At 40.0% G+C, this 14,859-nt stretch overlaps 1 protein-coding gene across 3 annotated transcripts in view; it reads right to left on the minus strand.

Moving 5' to 3' along the window:
• SLC45A2 (solute carrier family 45 member 2) overlaps nucleotides 1-14,859 on the minus strand; it is a 27,899-nt gene continuing 13,040 nt past the window's right edge. For all 3 annotated transcript variants that reach the window (XM_048051273.2, XM_048051274.2, XM_013181743.3), the window contains 6 exons: nucleotides 14,551-14,727; nucleotides 11,316-11,632; nucleotides 7,408-7,551; nucleotides 6,658-6,781; nucleotides 4,768-4,973; nucleotides 1-1,767 (listed from right to left, as the gene is read on the minus strand). In XM_048051273.2, the coding sequence (XP_047907230.2) occupies nucleotides 1,543-1,767; nucleotides 4,768-4,973; nucleotides 6,658-6,781; nucleotides 7,408-7,551; nucleotides 11,316-11,632; nucleotides 14,551-14,727 (1,193 nt within the window). In that variant the 3' untranslated portion in view covers nucleotides 1-1,542. The remainder of the gene's footprint in view (nucleotides 1,768-4,767; nucleotides 4,974-6,657; nucleotides 6,782-7,407; nucleotides 7,552-11,315; nucleotides 11,633-14,550; nucleotides 14,728-14,859) is intronic.

The raw sequence follows: 14,859 nt of genomic DNA on the forward strand, positions 1-14,859 counted from the left end.
TGAGCTTATATAAGGGAATTTTTTATTATTTTATTTTCCCATGAGAATAAATGACTTGCCACACTCTTAAAAACAAAGCTGAAGCTGGTGCACCTGTGCAGGGGCTCCTCATGCTCAAATCCAATGATTTGCATGTGTTGGTGTCAGTTCACACTGTGTGGAGCTACTCCAAGAGGTGATGAGCTCAACAGCTAGCTTGCTGAACAGTCGAGACTGTACATGTGCAACATGTATATAAAAACATACTTGGCAGCAGTCTTTCTCTGTATCCCCATTCATTAAAAATATTGCATTAGTAGATGGCTTTGTGGTGCTTAGCATGTAACATAACAAATGACAACCTCCAGAATCGAGGAAGCACAGCATAAATACAGCATATCGCTTTCACAAACAAAGGGCCTTTGAAACTCTGGCAATATAATAACAATAGGAATCAAACTCCATACTCAATTAAATACAAATTTTTGGACTGCAGGATTCACTGTAGAGTTTAGAGGTACATCTGTACAATAATTCATGACAACCTTTGCAGAACTGAATTGACTCAGAGCATTCTGTAAAGAACAAAAACCATTTCACTCAAGGCTAGACATATGCAGGTAAACAGAGAAAACAGATACTACATTAAGGTAAATACTGTTATTTCCAATGCCAAGGTTTGACTGGCTTACCACCATGAATACAATTCTTATTTTGGCTAAGTTTATTTTTTTCAATTATAGTATCAAAGTCAAGAGGACAGACTTTTAAGAATTAAGAAATTGCACGTTTCCTGTAGATCAATTGTTTAGGTGCCTAAAAACAGATTTGCAGAGTAGCCTTAGCCAAACTTTCATGGCAAAGTCAGCCAGTACTTTCATTTCATTTGTACACAAGCAGCAGGATCCAGTATAAAATAATTGCTTTACTATTATGCTTTTAAACAATAAGCTTCAACATTTTTTACACTCCAATCACCTTCCATACCCAAATCTGCTTTTATCATAGCTGGGAGGTTAATATACCATTTAATGATCCTGCTAATCATGACATAATAGCACCATGGCTTATGACAACTGTTTGATGCTCCTGCAGCTTTTGATTACCAAGGAGAATAACTCCAAACTTAAGATGCTTGTAAAACAAGATAAATAACAACTTTCATCCCAACTCTGTCCATTTCTATTACTTCTTCAATTTATCATATACTTCATCTACTTCCACAAATTGATAATGAGTTTCATGGCTCCTCAAGCAGGGCATCAAGACACCACAGGCAGACATGTCTTCACATACAATACAGTGTGTTAATACACTGAGGTCAACAGGAAGGAAGTAGTAAAGCAGCCAAAAAAAAAAGAAACTTTCAATCTGAGGCTTGAGGCAACCAGTTTTATCAAGTCTTCACTTTGCAGATAAGTGATGCTCTGGAATTGCAACTGCTCCAAGCAGGTAAGAGAGGAGGGTGTACCAGTAGGATCAGCATGGCAAAAGCACCAGTGCTACTGACCCAGAAAGAAAACATTCCCCTGGTGGAATTTCTTCCACTTGCTTCACGCAGTCCTACCCCACATATCGAACACAAAAAGCAACAAAGCAGCAGCCGATCAGTGCCACCATCGATGCAGAAATCACAGTGACCACACTGCCGGCAACACTAACCAAGAGCCCCAGGCCCACGCCAAGGATGATCTGGGCCAGCTGGACCATGCAGGTGAGAGCGGCGCAGTCGATGCCCTTCCCTCGCCTGTGATCTGTGTCTTGTTTGTCCTCCTGCAAATTCTGGACCTGCAAATAAGCAAAAAACAAGATTCAGGGAAGGGAACTTAGACACTGCTGGTAACTTGCACCTCTCAGCTGATGATGCACTGTCATGACATCCAGGTGCAGCAAAACAAGCCAACAGCTCTCCTCTTCCTTTCCATTTTCTTCTGCCTGTCCCACAGAGGTTACAAAATTAAAACAGATTTTACAAGTGATAATAAGTTTTCCAAATTGTCCCATTTCTCCCACCTGCACTTTTCCCTCTACCCCTTCTCTCAAGGAAGGAATTGAGGAATGATCAGCGAAACCAACCTTTTACTTGAAGTTCAGGTCTACTTGAGCTCTGGCAAACTAACATAAGGAGTAAAATTCACTGTACAGGACACCCTGTCAAGGATATTTTTGCTACAGTTCTCACATGGCTGAATCATACAATCATCTAGGAATGACGGAATGGAAAAGGAATGGAAGAGACCTTCAAGATCATCAGGTCCAACCATAAGGAGAGCCTTGGGGGGAATATTGAGACATAGTATGTCCCACACACAGACAGATCATAATTTGTTGTAATGGAGCTCTGTGCTCTGAAGTTATGCCTCAAAGCACATAAAGGAGTTCAGTATTAGAATCTAACTGCAATGCTTTTATTGCTGAAAAAAAAAAGTCTGAGAATGAATGTACAGACTAGGATTCTTCTACATTACAGAAGGCCATTATCAGCTGCGACATTCAAATGACATACATAGCAGAGGAAAAGGTTTTATTGTATATGGGCATCTCGTATACAAGCACCATGTGAGGTTGGCTGAACACTGGAACAGGCTGTCCAGAGAGGTTGTAGAGCTTCCACCCTTGGAGACCTTCAAAACTGAACTGGATATGATCACAGGCGATGTGCCAACTGTTCTGTTTCATTGGAAAATTACGTAAAAGTTTACATATTTATTGTTCTTGCAGTTGAATGGAGATGGTTGCTTTGTAACACACACAGGGTTTCTGTGCTGTGTGTTAGCTGAGCGGGTCTCTATCCAAATGCTCAATTGTGATTAGGATGCTTTTATCAAGACCTGTTATATTGTTTTTGAGCTGTTACCACCCAAAGCTCAAAATTACTGGAGGCAAACAGTGTCTTCCTAATCCCGTAGATGAAACTGAATTTGGATCCTAGGGAACAGCAGCATGGAGTAGGAATTGAAAGGGCAGCATTTTAAAAACCAGCACATGATTTTGGTAGACTGCATACTGAGGGAAAAAGTCTGTTCTTTGTTCTGGAATAATGCAGACCTTTCCTCTGAAGTATTTTCAATTTTAGACACAATTTCTTTGGAATTACATCTGTTTTGCTGTGCTCTGCCCAGGGTTCCTATGTGCCAGTAGTTCTGACCACAGTAATATGAATGTGTGAATGAACACAATCTTGCACTTGATGTTTCCTCTTTATTTATTTTTTTTCCTATTATAGAAGGTTCTGTTAATGTCAGAAGGTTCTGTTAATTCTGTTAATGTCAGATCTTACATAGAATTATCATTTAACATCTGGCATAACAAGTACTATACACCAAACAAAAAACAATCAATTCTCTCACAAGTCACATTTGAAGCTATTAGCCTATTAAGTACAAAGTCCATTCACACTCAGCTTATTCTATTTCACTTCTGTCTTGAAACACGTCTGAGTCAGAGATGGGCTATAATTTACTTATAATTACTTTACTCCCTCTCTCTGAGCTGGCTGGCCTAAGATTAGGGTTGTGATCCTACCCTAAACTGGGTTCAGACCATGTCTTTTGTTAAATCCCTCTGAAATTCTGCATTGTAATTGTTCTCTCTTGGAAGAAACAGAGAAATTAACTGAAAAATTATGAATCGGATCTATGAAATATTTAACCACCTTGAAACATCCTCCTAGGATTCAACAGAGTAATTTAGGGTTTTCTTGTACTCATCATTCAGATGATGATGCTTAGAAGTCAAACAGAACAGTAGGACATGTTCTCATGGACTTAATCTCGTCCTGTGCTGGTCTCAAGTATATTTTTTGTTGTGTTTCAACTGTTCAACACTTTCTTTATTAATTTCTTCGAATGTCACTGGACATAATGAGAGCTTTTCCTAAGTCCTCCCAATTCTCCTTAATCCTTCTTGTTTCCAGCTCTCTTACTAAGTTGAGAGAACATTTCCATTAAAGAGCTAAACTCTTTACAAGACATTAAGATCTTGCTGTGTCCAGTAACATGGTAGAAGGAATGCAGGCTTTTCCAGATTTCCTTTGGAAACAGGATTTCTTGCTGTGGAAGACCAAAAAACAACCCTAGACATTTAGAGGGAGAACGAGAATGTGGAATGTAATTTATTACTGAACTACATAAAGCTGTTCGTACTTGAATTGCATATCTTTATCAGCTAACAGTTTTTTGTAACACTTTGCAGTTAACTGAAACTTCTGACAGCTTTTACAGCTTGGTTATTAACTTTAGGGCCTCAGAAGTCAGCTCCTCAGCTAATATGAACGGGCTAGGCTTTCCTGAAGTAATTTGAGTTTGGCAGCTGCTCAGCCTGAGCCCCTTGCACTTAGAAACAACGGCACGCACGCACAGCTGAGAGATCAGTGGTGCACAGAGCAGTGGTTTAGATTTGATTCTCAGGAAGGCAGCCCTCGAAAGCAACACAAATTGGAGCCCTGTTATCCTCTTCCTGCCTGAACATGTACTGCAATTGGCTTTGTTTCAGCTGGGATGATAAATAATTACTTGTCTCAATGCAGGACTCTGTTTGGAGAGCCTGGAGCTGGGACCTTAGCTGAGAGATGTCATGTAGCTACATGACAGCTAATAATATTAGTGTTGTTTAATAAAGTCTTGAACATCTTTATGTCAGAAACTTTCTGTTCATAACACGTGTCACCATAAATAGTTTGAAATTACAATTAAAACCCATTTGCCAGTTCTATCCAATGTTCTACCAAAATACACTAAACAGATGCAGCCAGATATAAATTTACTCTTCTTTTGATATTGAACTTACCTCTTCTTCTCTGTGATACTCTGCAATGAGTTGGAATGGCACTGTGTACAGCGTGCTGGACATGACACCAAAGAGGGAACACAGAGCCAGAGTGGAATAGACATTGGGAAACAAGCCAATTAATCCAGTACCTAATCCAAAAAGTAGGTATCCAATGAAATAAAGTCCCTTTAATCCTATGTATTGCTGAAGGATTTTCTGCAGGTCTGTGGAAAGAAAGAAAAATTGCTGCTGAGACTAGAACTGAATAAGTCACATTTCATTGGGGAATTCCTTTAAGGAGTTTTATTTTGTAAGATGAAATGAAGGACAAAGTTATTGATTTTGGAAGTTGCCTCAAATTACTGCGGTTATAAACTTGCTGCAGAAACTTCTTTCTGCTAACTCTCTCTGGGGTACTTTTATTCAGACATAACCAAGCTCTGAGAAGAAGTAGTTAACAGCCATTCTGGAAGAACTGACCCACTGACAACCTCAGACATTTCTGCTGTTTGATTACAACAGGAACATTTGGCATCAGGCCCTGTCTGAGCTGGAAGAGGTGCTACATAAATGCCTATAATTAAGCTCCAAAGGAGGAAGATTCTTTTAGATGCTCACTTCAACTCCCAAAATGCTCCTAATTTGAGATTTTGGATAGCAAGCAATTTTTAAATCCTGGGTAAAAGCTATGGTGAGATTTATTTGGGAAACTGTGCTAGCATATTTACACATAATTTTGAAGAGCAAGGTTCATGTTTTTGGCAAGAACTTCTACTGTATTGTGAAAAGGTCACAGTATCACAGTATCACAGTATCACAGATTTCTAGGTTGGAAGAGACCTCAAGATCATCGAGTCCAACCTCCGACCTAACACTAAGTACTCCACTAAACCATATCGCTAAGCTCTACATCTAAACGTCTTTTAAAGACCTCCAGGGATGGTGACTCAACCACCTCCCTGGGCAGCCCGTTCCAATGCTTAATAACCCTTTCGGTAAAGAAGTACTTCCTAACATCCAACCTAAACCTCCCCTGGCGCAACTTTAGCCCATTCCCCCTCGTCCTGTCACCAGGCACGTGGGAGAATAGACCAACCCCCACCTCTCTACAGCCTCCTTTAAGGTAACTGTAGAGAGCGATGAGGTCTCCCCTGAGCCTCCTCTTCTCGAGGCTAAACAACCCCAGCTCCCTCAGCCGCTCCTCGTAAGACTTGTTCTCCAGACCCCTCACCAGCTTCGTTGCCCTTCTCTGGAGTCTCTCGAGCACCTCCATGTCCTTCTTGTAGCGAGGGGCCCAAAACTGGACACAGTACTCAAGGTGCGGCCTCACCAGAGCCGAGTACAGGGGGACAATCACCTCCCTAGACCTGCTGGCCACACTGCTTCTTATGCAGGCCAGGATGCTCTTGGCCTTCTTGGCCACCTGAGCACACTGCTGGCTCATATTCAGCTGACTATCAACCAATACTCCCAGGTCCTTCTCGGCCAGGCAGCTTTCCAGCCACTCATCTCCCATTCATTTTGTGAGAAATGCAGATGGGGAGAGACCACCAGAGTGACCTTTGAAAACCTAATGCTATAGGTCTGCTAGGTGAAAGAGCATCTCAGAATGATAACCACAGCTTCAATTTTACTCTGGCATTTAACTTTAGGATGATATTCAGTGTTTAGGGTCAGTTCACATGCAAAACAATGCCTTCCTCTCAAAGTGACCCCTCATCACATGGTCCAGACAGGAACTGCTCATGTCAAGATACAGATTTATAACACTGCTGAGAATGTAAAATTTCTTACAGTTTTCGTGCAAAAAAAAATTTGGCATCACTTTATTTTTTTAAACAATGGCAAACTGCAAGTAGTATAAACACTGATTTAAAACAGTGTTGGAGTACATTCCTGGATACTTACAAGAATAGACTGAGGACGAAATTGCATTGATACACAGCCCCCAGCATCCAACCTCTACGCCTCTTCTGTAGGTAAGGTAAAGCGTGGAGTTATGAGGTGCATAAGGACTACCTCGGTATACAACCTGAAAGAGACCATAGAGATCACAGAAGACAGGGATGCGTGGCATGTATACAATACCTCGTGCTTACGAGAACACGGGACCCAAGACAGGGCCTCATCCCTGGCAGGGGTAATGATTAGCACCCAAGAAATCTTTCAGGCAGTGCTCTCATCATCCATTCGCAGTTCTTCTGATTTCACACTCATTTCTCCCAGACCAGCTTTGTCCTCATTTCTTACGCTCAATTTTTTCCTGGACTGTCCACTCCTTTGCCCTTTTTCCTTTGGGTGTCCCATTTCCCACTCTCCCCTCTCTGCTTCTGCTTTCCTGCTTTAACATCTCTTTCCCTAATTTATCTACAATTACTTTTTTTTTTCTTTCATGCCACACATACATTTTTCCAATCAGTCATTCTCTTATTCAGTCCCTTATCCAGCCAAGCAAAAATTTTTCTTTTAGGTGTTCATATACACTGCAGGAAACCAAAACTCCGTCTCACCTACAGAGACAAAAAAAAGGCAAGGAAACATGGCATACTGGATGGGAGTCACTGACATTTCTTCAGATTTGTAACAATATCTCACTTCTTTTTGGTGGAGGAGGAGATGCTACGAGGGAGGAAAAGCAAGAGGATTTTACACTTTTACCTGTCCCATGAAATCCGTGAAGAAGAGCATGTTGGATAGGAAAGCCATCCATCCAAAGAGGTGGCTCACACACAGATAGCGATAGTGGGATGGCATGCTGAAAAGCGTCTTCAAGAGTGATTTAAGGGTCATCCGCCTTTGAGTCTAAAAGCAAGTATTTAACAATAATACTGTATTATTGCCCTGAAGGCTAATAAAATAGCTGACGGCAAATGGAGAAGGCCTCAGTATCTTTTCATTGCTAAACTTCCAAAGTGTTTTGTTTGTTATTGCTAGGATGGGTTGCTTGGGTACTGAATGTCCTTCACTATAATTTGTAGAGCCATTGCATAGTAAAGTCATCTGAAAGATCACAGAGACTTGGGGAGCTGGGGTACATCAGTAAGGATGTAGCAACATTGCTTGTTGTTGCAGGCAGTAGAATTGTTGTTTACCACTAGAACCAAGTGAAAATTTTCTGCAAAAACACATTCAGCAGGGGTTCAAAAAGCAAAAGAAAAGAAATACAAAAATAATTATTTCCTGGAGACAATCAGCTTTCCATTGCAGATTTAAAGCTGTCATAGAAAATAATGAAACCCAAAAATATCTCCTCAGAATTAAAGTATATCAGTTGTGGAGTACTGCAGTTCTGAGACTTTGTTCCCATTCCTCTTTCTATGTCCTATGTTCCCTAGAAAACTTAATCTTTTCTTGTATATAATTACTACGAAATTTCCACAACATCTTCCCCCTCAAGAGGCAGGAAGAGGCTGTGATACATAACAGGAGATGCAGCACCACACAAAACCTTACTGTCCAGATAATGTAAGCTCCAGCACCTGAACGCCCCCATCTCATGGGCAAAGCAACTCAATACAACATCAAAAACATTACAGGCATGGGTTAACAAATCTCACTGACAGGCAAAAGCAACATTTCTCACCACCTTCAATGCCCCACCTTATCTCCCTCCTCCTTGTCTGAGCCCTGTGCCCAAAAACTATCTGTTTTTTTGTTTTTGTTTTCAGTCACAGTCATCAGATCACCTCTATCACTTGATTTTTTCAGTACTTCAGGTGTGCTTGATGTCAGGCATTTGCAACATAGAGTCGTTACTACTTAAAAGGTCCTGCGTGGTTCTTTGCTTTCAGAGAAAAACAGATGTTATTTTTTATATTATTCCGTGCACTATGGAACACTTCCAATTTTCTCTAGGAATATTTGGTGGCAACAGTGGAGAGGTGGTGCGAAAAGCTGTATGGCCACTAAATGGGGACGAACTTTAGTGTAAAGTTCATGGCTGGAAAGCTGAATTGTGTCTTCAATCTGCTGTTAGCTGATAACATTTTTCCTTCCTTTAATGTTCTAGCTACTTTTCACAATTCTGCTTTCCTTTGAACTAGGTTATGCTGCAAGCTGCTCTATGAACAATCACCACATATAAAGTTGGAAAATACATTGCTCCAGTGTGAGGTTTTTAATCCTCATAGGAATGCCAAAATTCAAGTCATCGACTTTTACCTTGAACTGCATATTGTCTAAATCCCTTGGAATTTCTCTCAGTATCACTCTCTCTTTTAACTGCATTTTAAACAGAGTAATCATTCTATTCAACTACAATTATACAAAAAAAAAAAAAAAAGACAGTTCCACATTAACTCATTAGCATTATTTTAATGATAATTGCTATTGTTTGACTTAGCTTATATAATTTGTTCAACTCTTCCACAAAGTTCTTCAAAATAGGCTTTCTAATCAAAGTGTTAAGATACGGTCAGGGAACTTCAAGGGACAGTAATTACAAATAATAATTTGACAGACATGCTTTCTTTCTATTTAGATATTCTAAAGAGTAGAAATGGAAACAGAAATGTTTAATAAATATATTTAATGCCCTCCAATGCACAATCCTTTAAAATCTCACAATACCTAATCATTTTTTTCTACAAAATCGCTACAACTCAATGCTGATTCATAAGGATAGCGAGGAATTCATATGACAGGTTTTATGGCCATAGATCCTGAGTAATTTGGCACCAAAATAAAGAACAAGAGTAGAATAATTTTGGATTTCTGTTCATACTGTAACAGGTGAAATCTCATTAATAACCATGGATGCTATTAGTATGTAAGAGCATAGCCCTTAATTTAGAAGAAATTTAGGCCTGTGATGCCTGCAGTGAAAAAAGAGGCACAGAAAAACAGGAAGCCAAACCATTTCTTCAAGGGAGCAATTACAGTAATGAATGAACTCAGAAAACATGTGCCACAGGAGACAGACCACTGCGGTAGCGAGAGTGTCTAGAATTTATACAAGCCCGGGCACATCAAAGGAACATGAGACAGATCAAAGCACAGTGAGCCTCTGATGGGCTGTCCAGCTAAAATCCTTGAAAGGAGGGCAATAGCAGAAGCTGGCCTGCAGTGCATGACAGAACTTTTCCTCGGGCGTCAGATGCTACTGACACACTGGAATTATTTTTTGCCAAGCAAGAGGCTACCCCAGCCCCCTCTCTTCTTCATTGCCCTTCCTTTCTTTTAGAGCCTGCATTGGCCAGTCAATGACACAGAGCACCTCTGACAATCTGGAGGATACTCAAAGGTAACAGTGCTGGTGAAGGATGCTGTCTGCTCAAGCTGGCCTGTGGTGGGGAAACAGGGAGAACACCGCAGTGTGCTTGCCATATTCTCCCAGCACGCTGCTGCTTTGCTGCCAGTCCCTCACCGTGTGTCTGGCATCCTCACCCGGCAGTGTTCATCTTTTATTCTAGCTTTGCGTGGTGTCTGCTGTAATAATATTCTTATCTGGGTTGGGAGTACCAAGTGCTGTTAGAATACAAGTGATAAACAGTAAAAGATTATAAATCCATTATATTGGTAGGTTAAACGTGAATTTATGTTTCTAACTTAAAATCATCTGGGTGTTCTCATTAATTTTTAGCTGATTTCCCAAGAATTGTATCGGGGATACATACACATGACGCCAAGAGATCAGAAGTGAAATTAAAACAACAGGCAACTGTTTCACTACTTACTGCCATGCCAGGAACCAAACATATATATTAACTTTTGCTTACCTAGGATACCATGAAAGTGTGGTGAGGATTCCTACATTAAAAGTCATCAACAAAACAGTCAAAACCACTACTTGTTCCTAAGACTACTCTATAAATTTGCTTCCCAGATATTTTTCAGGTAGGTTCACCTTTTCTCAGCTTCCTTAGATTGAAGCTATCACTCATAAGAACTCAGCAGGATCAAAATACCAGTGATTACTTGCAAGCACACACTATTCTCTCCCACCTAAAAGTTCCACCAATGGCACAGCTACACCATCACTTCAAAATAAAACTAAAACCCTGAAGTGACGTCGCACTCTTGTTTAAGTAGCAATTTCAAACAAATCAGCATCATCAATGAATCCTCAATGAAATACTGAGCAGTAGCATAACTGAAATGTTTATCAGACCAGGGAACTAACGCTTCATACTTACTAAATATGTCAGCCTGTTGACATCAGTGGGAGTTGCACATTTATATCAAAGATTAATGGTTTGTAGCTCCTGTCCACAATGTATTGTTAATTCTGTCAGGACTGAAGGACAAATTATATCCCCTTGACAAATTTCAGATGAGGAGGATACAAGAAACTTGCAAAGAGTGGAAACTTGAATCTGGTTCTCCCTCATCCCTGCCAACTGTTCAAAGCATCAGGACTAGTCTGTCCCCACCCCTCTTGCTGGAAATACTTTAGAAATAACAAAAGAAAAAAGAAAGCAGACTTTCTACTGACGCTGTATCCTGGTGGAAGATTCTTCTTCTGAGTGTGTGTGTGAAAGGGGAATATTTCAAACAGTCAGCAATTAAAAGGCTGTTGGTCACCAAGGATGGAATGATATGGGCTACAAAATCATCTCTGCACTTACCTCTGTATGTGATGTAACAGCGTGTTTCTTTGGTTTAGCTGCAGCATTTATTTCAGTACATGTTAAGTATCCATTCCTGATTTCCTCTATGGAGCTATACTTTTTGGGGTCAGTCACTTCCAACAAGAACTTTGTCTCTTCTTTGTTATACCTGAGTGGAACTTCAGGAATACTGCGCAGATGTATAGTAAGGCAGATTAGGAAAACCAAGGCTGACAAGAGGAAAATCACCTGGAATTCCGATGCTAAGGAATATCCTAGTACGGTTTGACCCCAATCCACAGCACCTGTCAGGTAACCCAGGGCTCCTCCTAAGCCTACATGGGGAAAAAAAGGGGGAAAAAATCTACTGGTATTCATAAAATAAATAAACAGCACACAATACCCTCAACATGTGATTCCCTCTAGTAATGACTGAATAATTACCCTTCAGATATCATTGTATGTGGGAAGAATCACAAGAAATTGGAACACTGAGCTATTCACACATATGAGCAGTTACCAAAATGTCTCTTGGAAAATATCCTTAGTTCTGATGGATGGAGCTCTCAAAAAAGACCCAAATAGTTAGCAACATGGGCCTTCATCTCTTTGCCAGCCAATATTCTGTATGATTCAGAAACATTTCTTTGAAGCTGTCTTTTCTTTGAAACAGTGAGTAATACAAAATAAAACTCTACTGGAACATGTGTTTTTTAAAACTTCATAGAAACAAACAATTTTTCTATTACATCAAGACTATCTGTAGTTCAAACTTTGTAAATGTACTTTATATAGCTGAATCTGAACTGAAATATTGCTTCCATGGTTTTTGCTTATTTGTTTGTTTGTTTTTAAGAAAGGAATTAAATAAAAACCATTGTTTTGTAATCACCAAAATCCAAGTACCTCTCCACTAGGAAAGGAAAACAAAAAGGAATGAATATAAATGTGAAATTCCTCTTACTGAGATTCCCCATCTCAGAAAATTTAGCATTCTCATTTTACCATTTACTCTATCTTATGTCTCAAAGTTAATAAAAGTAGAATTCAGTCCATTAAGAATTCAGTCCATTGTTTTACAATTCCTTCTTTTTGATGAGAGTGCAAGCTGTTTCAGAAGTACAAGGTACAAGTGTACACTGTTACATCCAGCACGTAGCTTTGTCAGGGGAAGCAGCTTAGTACAGTCCCAACACCCCGTTAACCAGGTGGTTCTGCAGGACATGGAAGTGACCCAGCACAGAAGCATCTGAAGAACGTGGAAGTATTTCTACGCCTCTGCTTAGGAGAACTGGAGACAATGCATGGCAGAACCATTCTGTCCAACAAAAAGTAGGAGAGGTAACAAGACCCACGTATGCTTTGCCTAAAAACCACATCATTATCATTCCACTCTGGACTTTCTGTACTTATTTCCCTCGGGTGTGATCACAGCCCTCCTTCATTGTGTCCTACTGGACAGGGACTGTATCGTTGCTTTTCTAATGAAAAACAATTAAGCTGTTAATATATTTTGGAAGAAAACTTACACTACATGTTTGCACAGCAGTTAATGCTTGATGCTTGAGGTCTTTTTTGCATACTGTTTTGACAAAAAGTAATCATGATATTGGAATGCACAGTCTGTGTGTTGGGTGTTGGGTATGTGCAGTCTCTCTTCTACTTTTCTCAGTTTTACATCTGCAAGCTATCCAGTTTCATGTTTGAACTTTAAAAATGGCAAAAACAAATTGGAGAGCAAAGTCTTGGGGATAGTTAATGTAAAAAGAAGGAACTAAATAGGCGAAAGATAATAATACATAAAACAGAAGCAATTAAAAAGGGGAAGGAAGGATGCTTTCTGTATTTAATAGGGACAGAGAAAAGGAATAATACATTTTAACTATAGGAAATGTATATTAAGATTAGATTTTAGGGAAAACCATTTAACAGCAAGGCCAGTGAAATGCTGGAGAAGGCTGCCTTGGGAGAGCTGCAGAATCTCAAGCTGTGCAACCACCCATCCAGATGGGTTTAGGTACAGAAGATCTTGATACAGTGACAAGGTGCTGGACCAAATAATGTGCAGAAATCTGTTCCATTCTTATTTAATGTGATTTATCTTACATCCCTTTTCACAGCTCACCACACAAATGAATCAGTTCAGTAGCTCTGAATACAGAAATCAAAACTTTTTAGTAGGAAAAATTGTAAAGAGTTCTGCTGAAGGCAGGAATATACTCAGAAACTCGCTCCTCATTCTTTCCAAACTAGTGATTGATTAAAATGTTGTCTGTGAGTTTCTAATGGCTCATACTGACTTCATTCCCACATGGCTTCAGGGTTCTCTTAGAATCTGTGCCCAGGTTCCAGGATGCAGCTCTTTCATATATCCAAAATCTGCCTGCCGCCAATAGCTACTACACCTCCCTCTCAACTGGGGTAAGCACCACCGAAGCTATGTGCTTCTGCTCTTGGTACAGCTCCGTTGCCACTAAAATCTGCATCAATACAGACTGCATGACTTCTCATCCAGACGGTTTTTTGTCTAGTCCTTTCACAGTGACTGCTCTCAGACACAGCTGGAAGCTCCTCCAAAGTCACATCTCAGGTACCCAGCCTTATGTGCACTGCCTGTGTGTTTCGCCAACACAGGGCAAAGCCTTCTGCACTACGTGAGCTCTTTCCTTCTGTAACTCAGCAACTTTTCAAATGTCTAAAGGCAATCACATGAAGCGAGTTTTTGGACTGAACTCCTTGGTCTTATTTTCTGGAAGTTAGTGATTTTACATAAAACTTCTTGTTTCTAAAGTGGAGGGCAGCATACGCTGGAGCACTTTCAAAGAACAGAAACCAGCCATACTGCTGGTCACTTGCTCTTTCATGTGCTGGGTCAAAAATATTTATTTGTAAGTGCTACGGCAAGGAAACAAGATCCTTCTCTTATTTTTTCCTTCATCAAAAACTTGAAGAAAATCAGAACAAAATGAATACACACTACTTCATTTTTTTTAAATAGTTAATTGCTCTTAATTGAACCATGGCTATATTACTGTAAATGTTTATGCCTGCAGCCTTCTGCAGCAGAATTCTTGTAGCAGCAATCACAAGTTGCTGTGCTCTGGAGTAGTTAAAATCCAGCAACAAAAGACCCGTGACTGAAGCGCAGAATCAGATGATCAGTTCATTCAAGATTAGCTCACAGAGATTATAAAATCCATGCAACTGCCTTCCCCTCCCTCAAAGTAGGAAGGAAAAGAAGGGATCTGAGTACCTGTAAAGAGGGCATGGTAATGCAGACCCTTCTCTTTATCCTGATGAGAGCAGACATCAAATAAATATGCTTTGATAGGGCCATCAATAAAGTCAGCTGCAAAGTCAAAAAGCACTACTCCCAGCATGGTAATGACTATTGCCCACATCTGCTGCTTGTCTCTCCCATCGATGAAAGCTACAAAAAGGAGAAGAAAAAAACAAAAACAAAAAACAAAAAAATACGCCTCATTCTGACAGCAATAGTGTCATGTTTTGCAAAACCCCATTTTTCTTTCCAGAAACCTCCAAATCTAAACAATGCTGTTAT

This window comes from Anser cygnoides, chromosome Z, assembly GCF_040182565.1.
Source record: "Anser cygnoides isolate HZ-2024a breed goose chromosome Z, Taihu_goose_T2T_genome, whole genome shotgun sequence".
Lineage (NCBI taxonomy): Eukaryota > Metazoa > Chordata > Aves > Anseriformes > Anatidae > Anser > Anser cygnoides.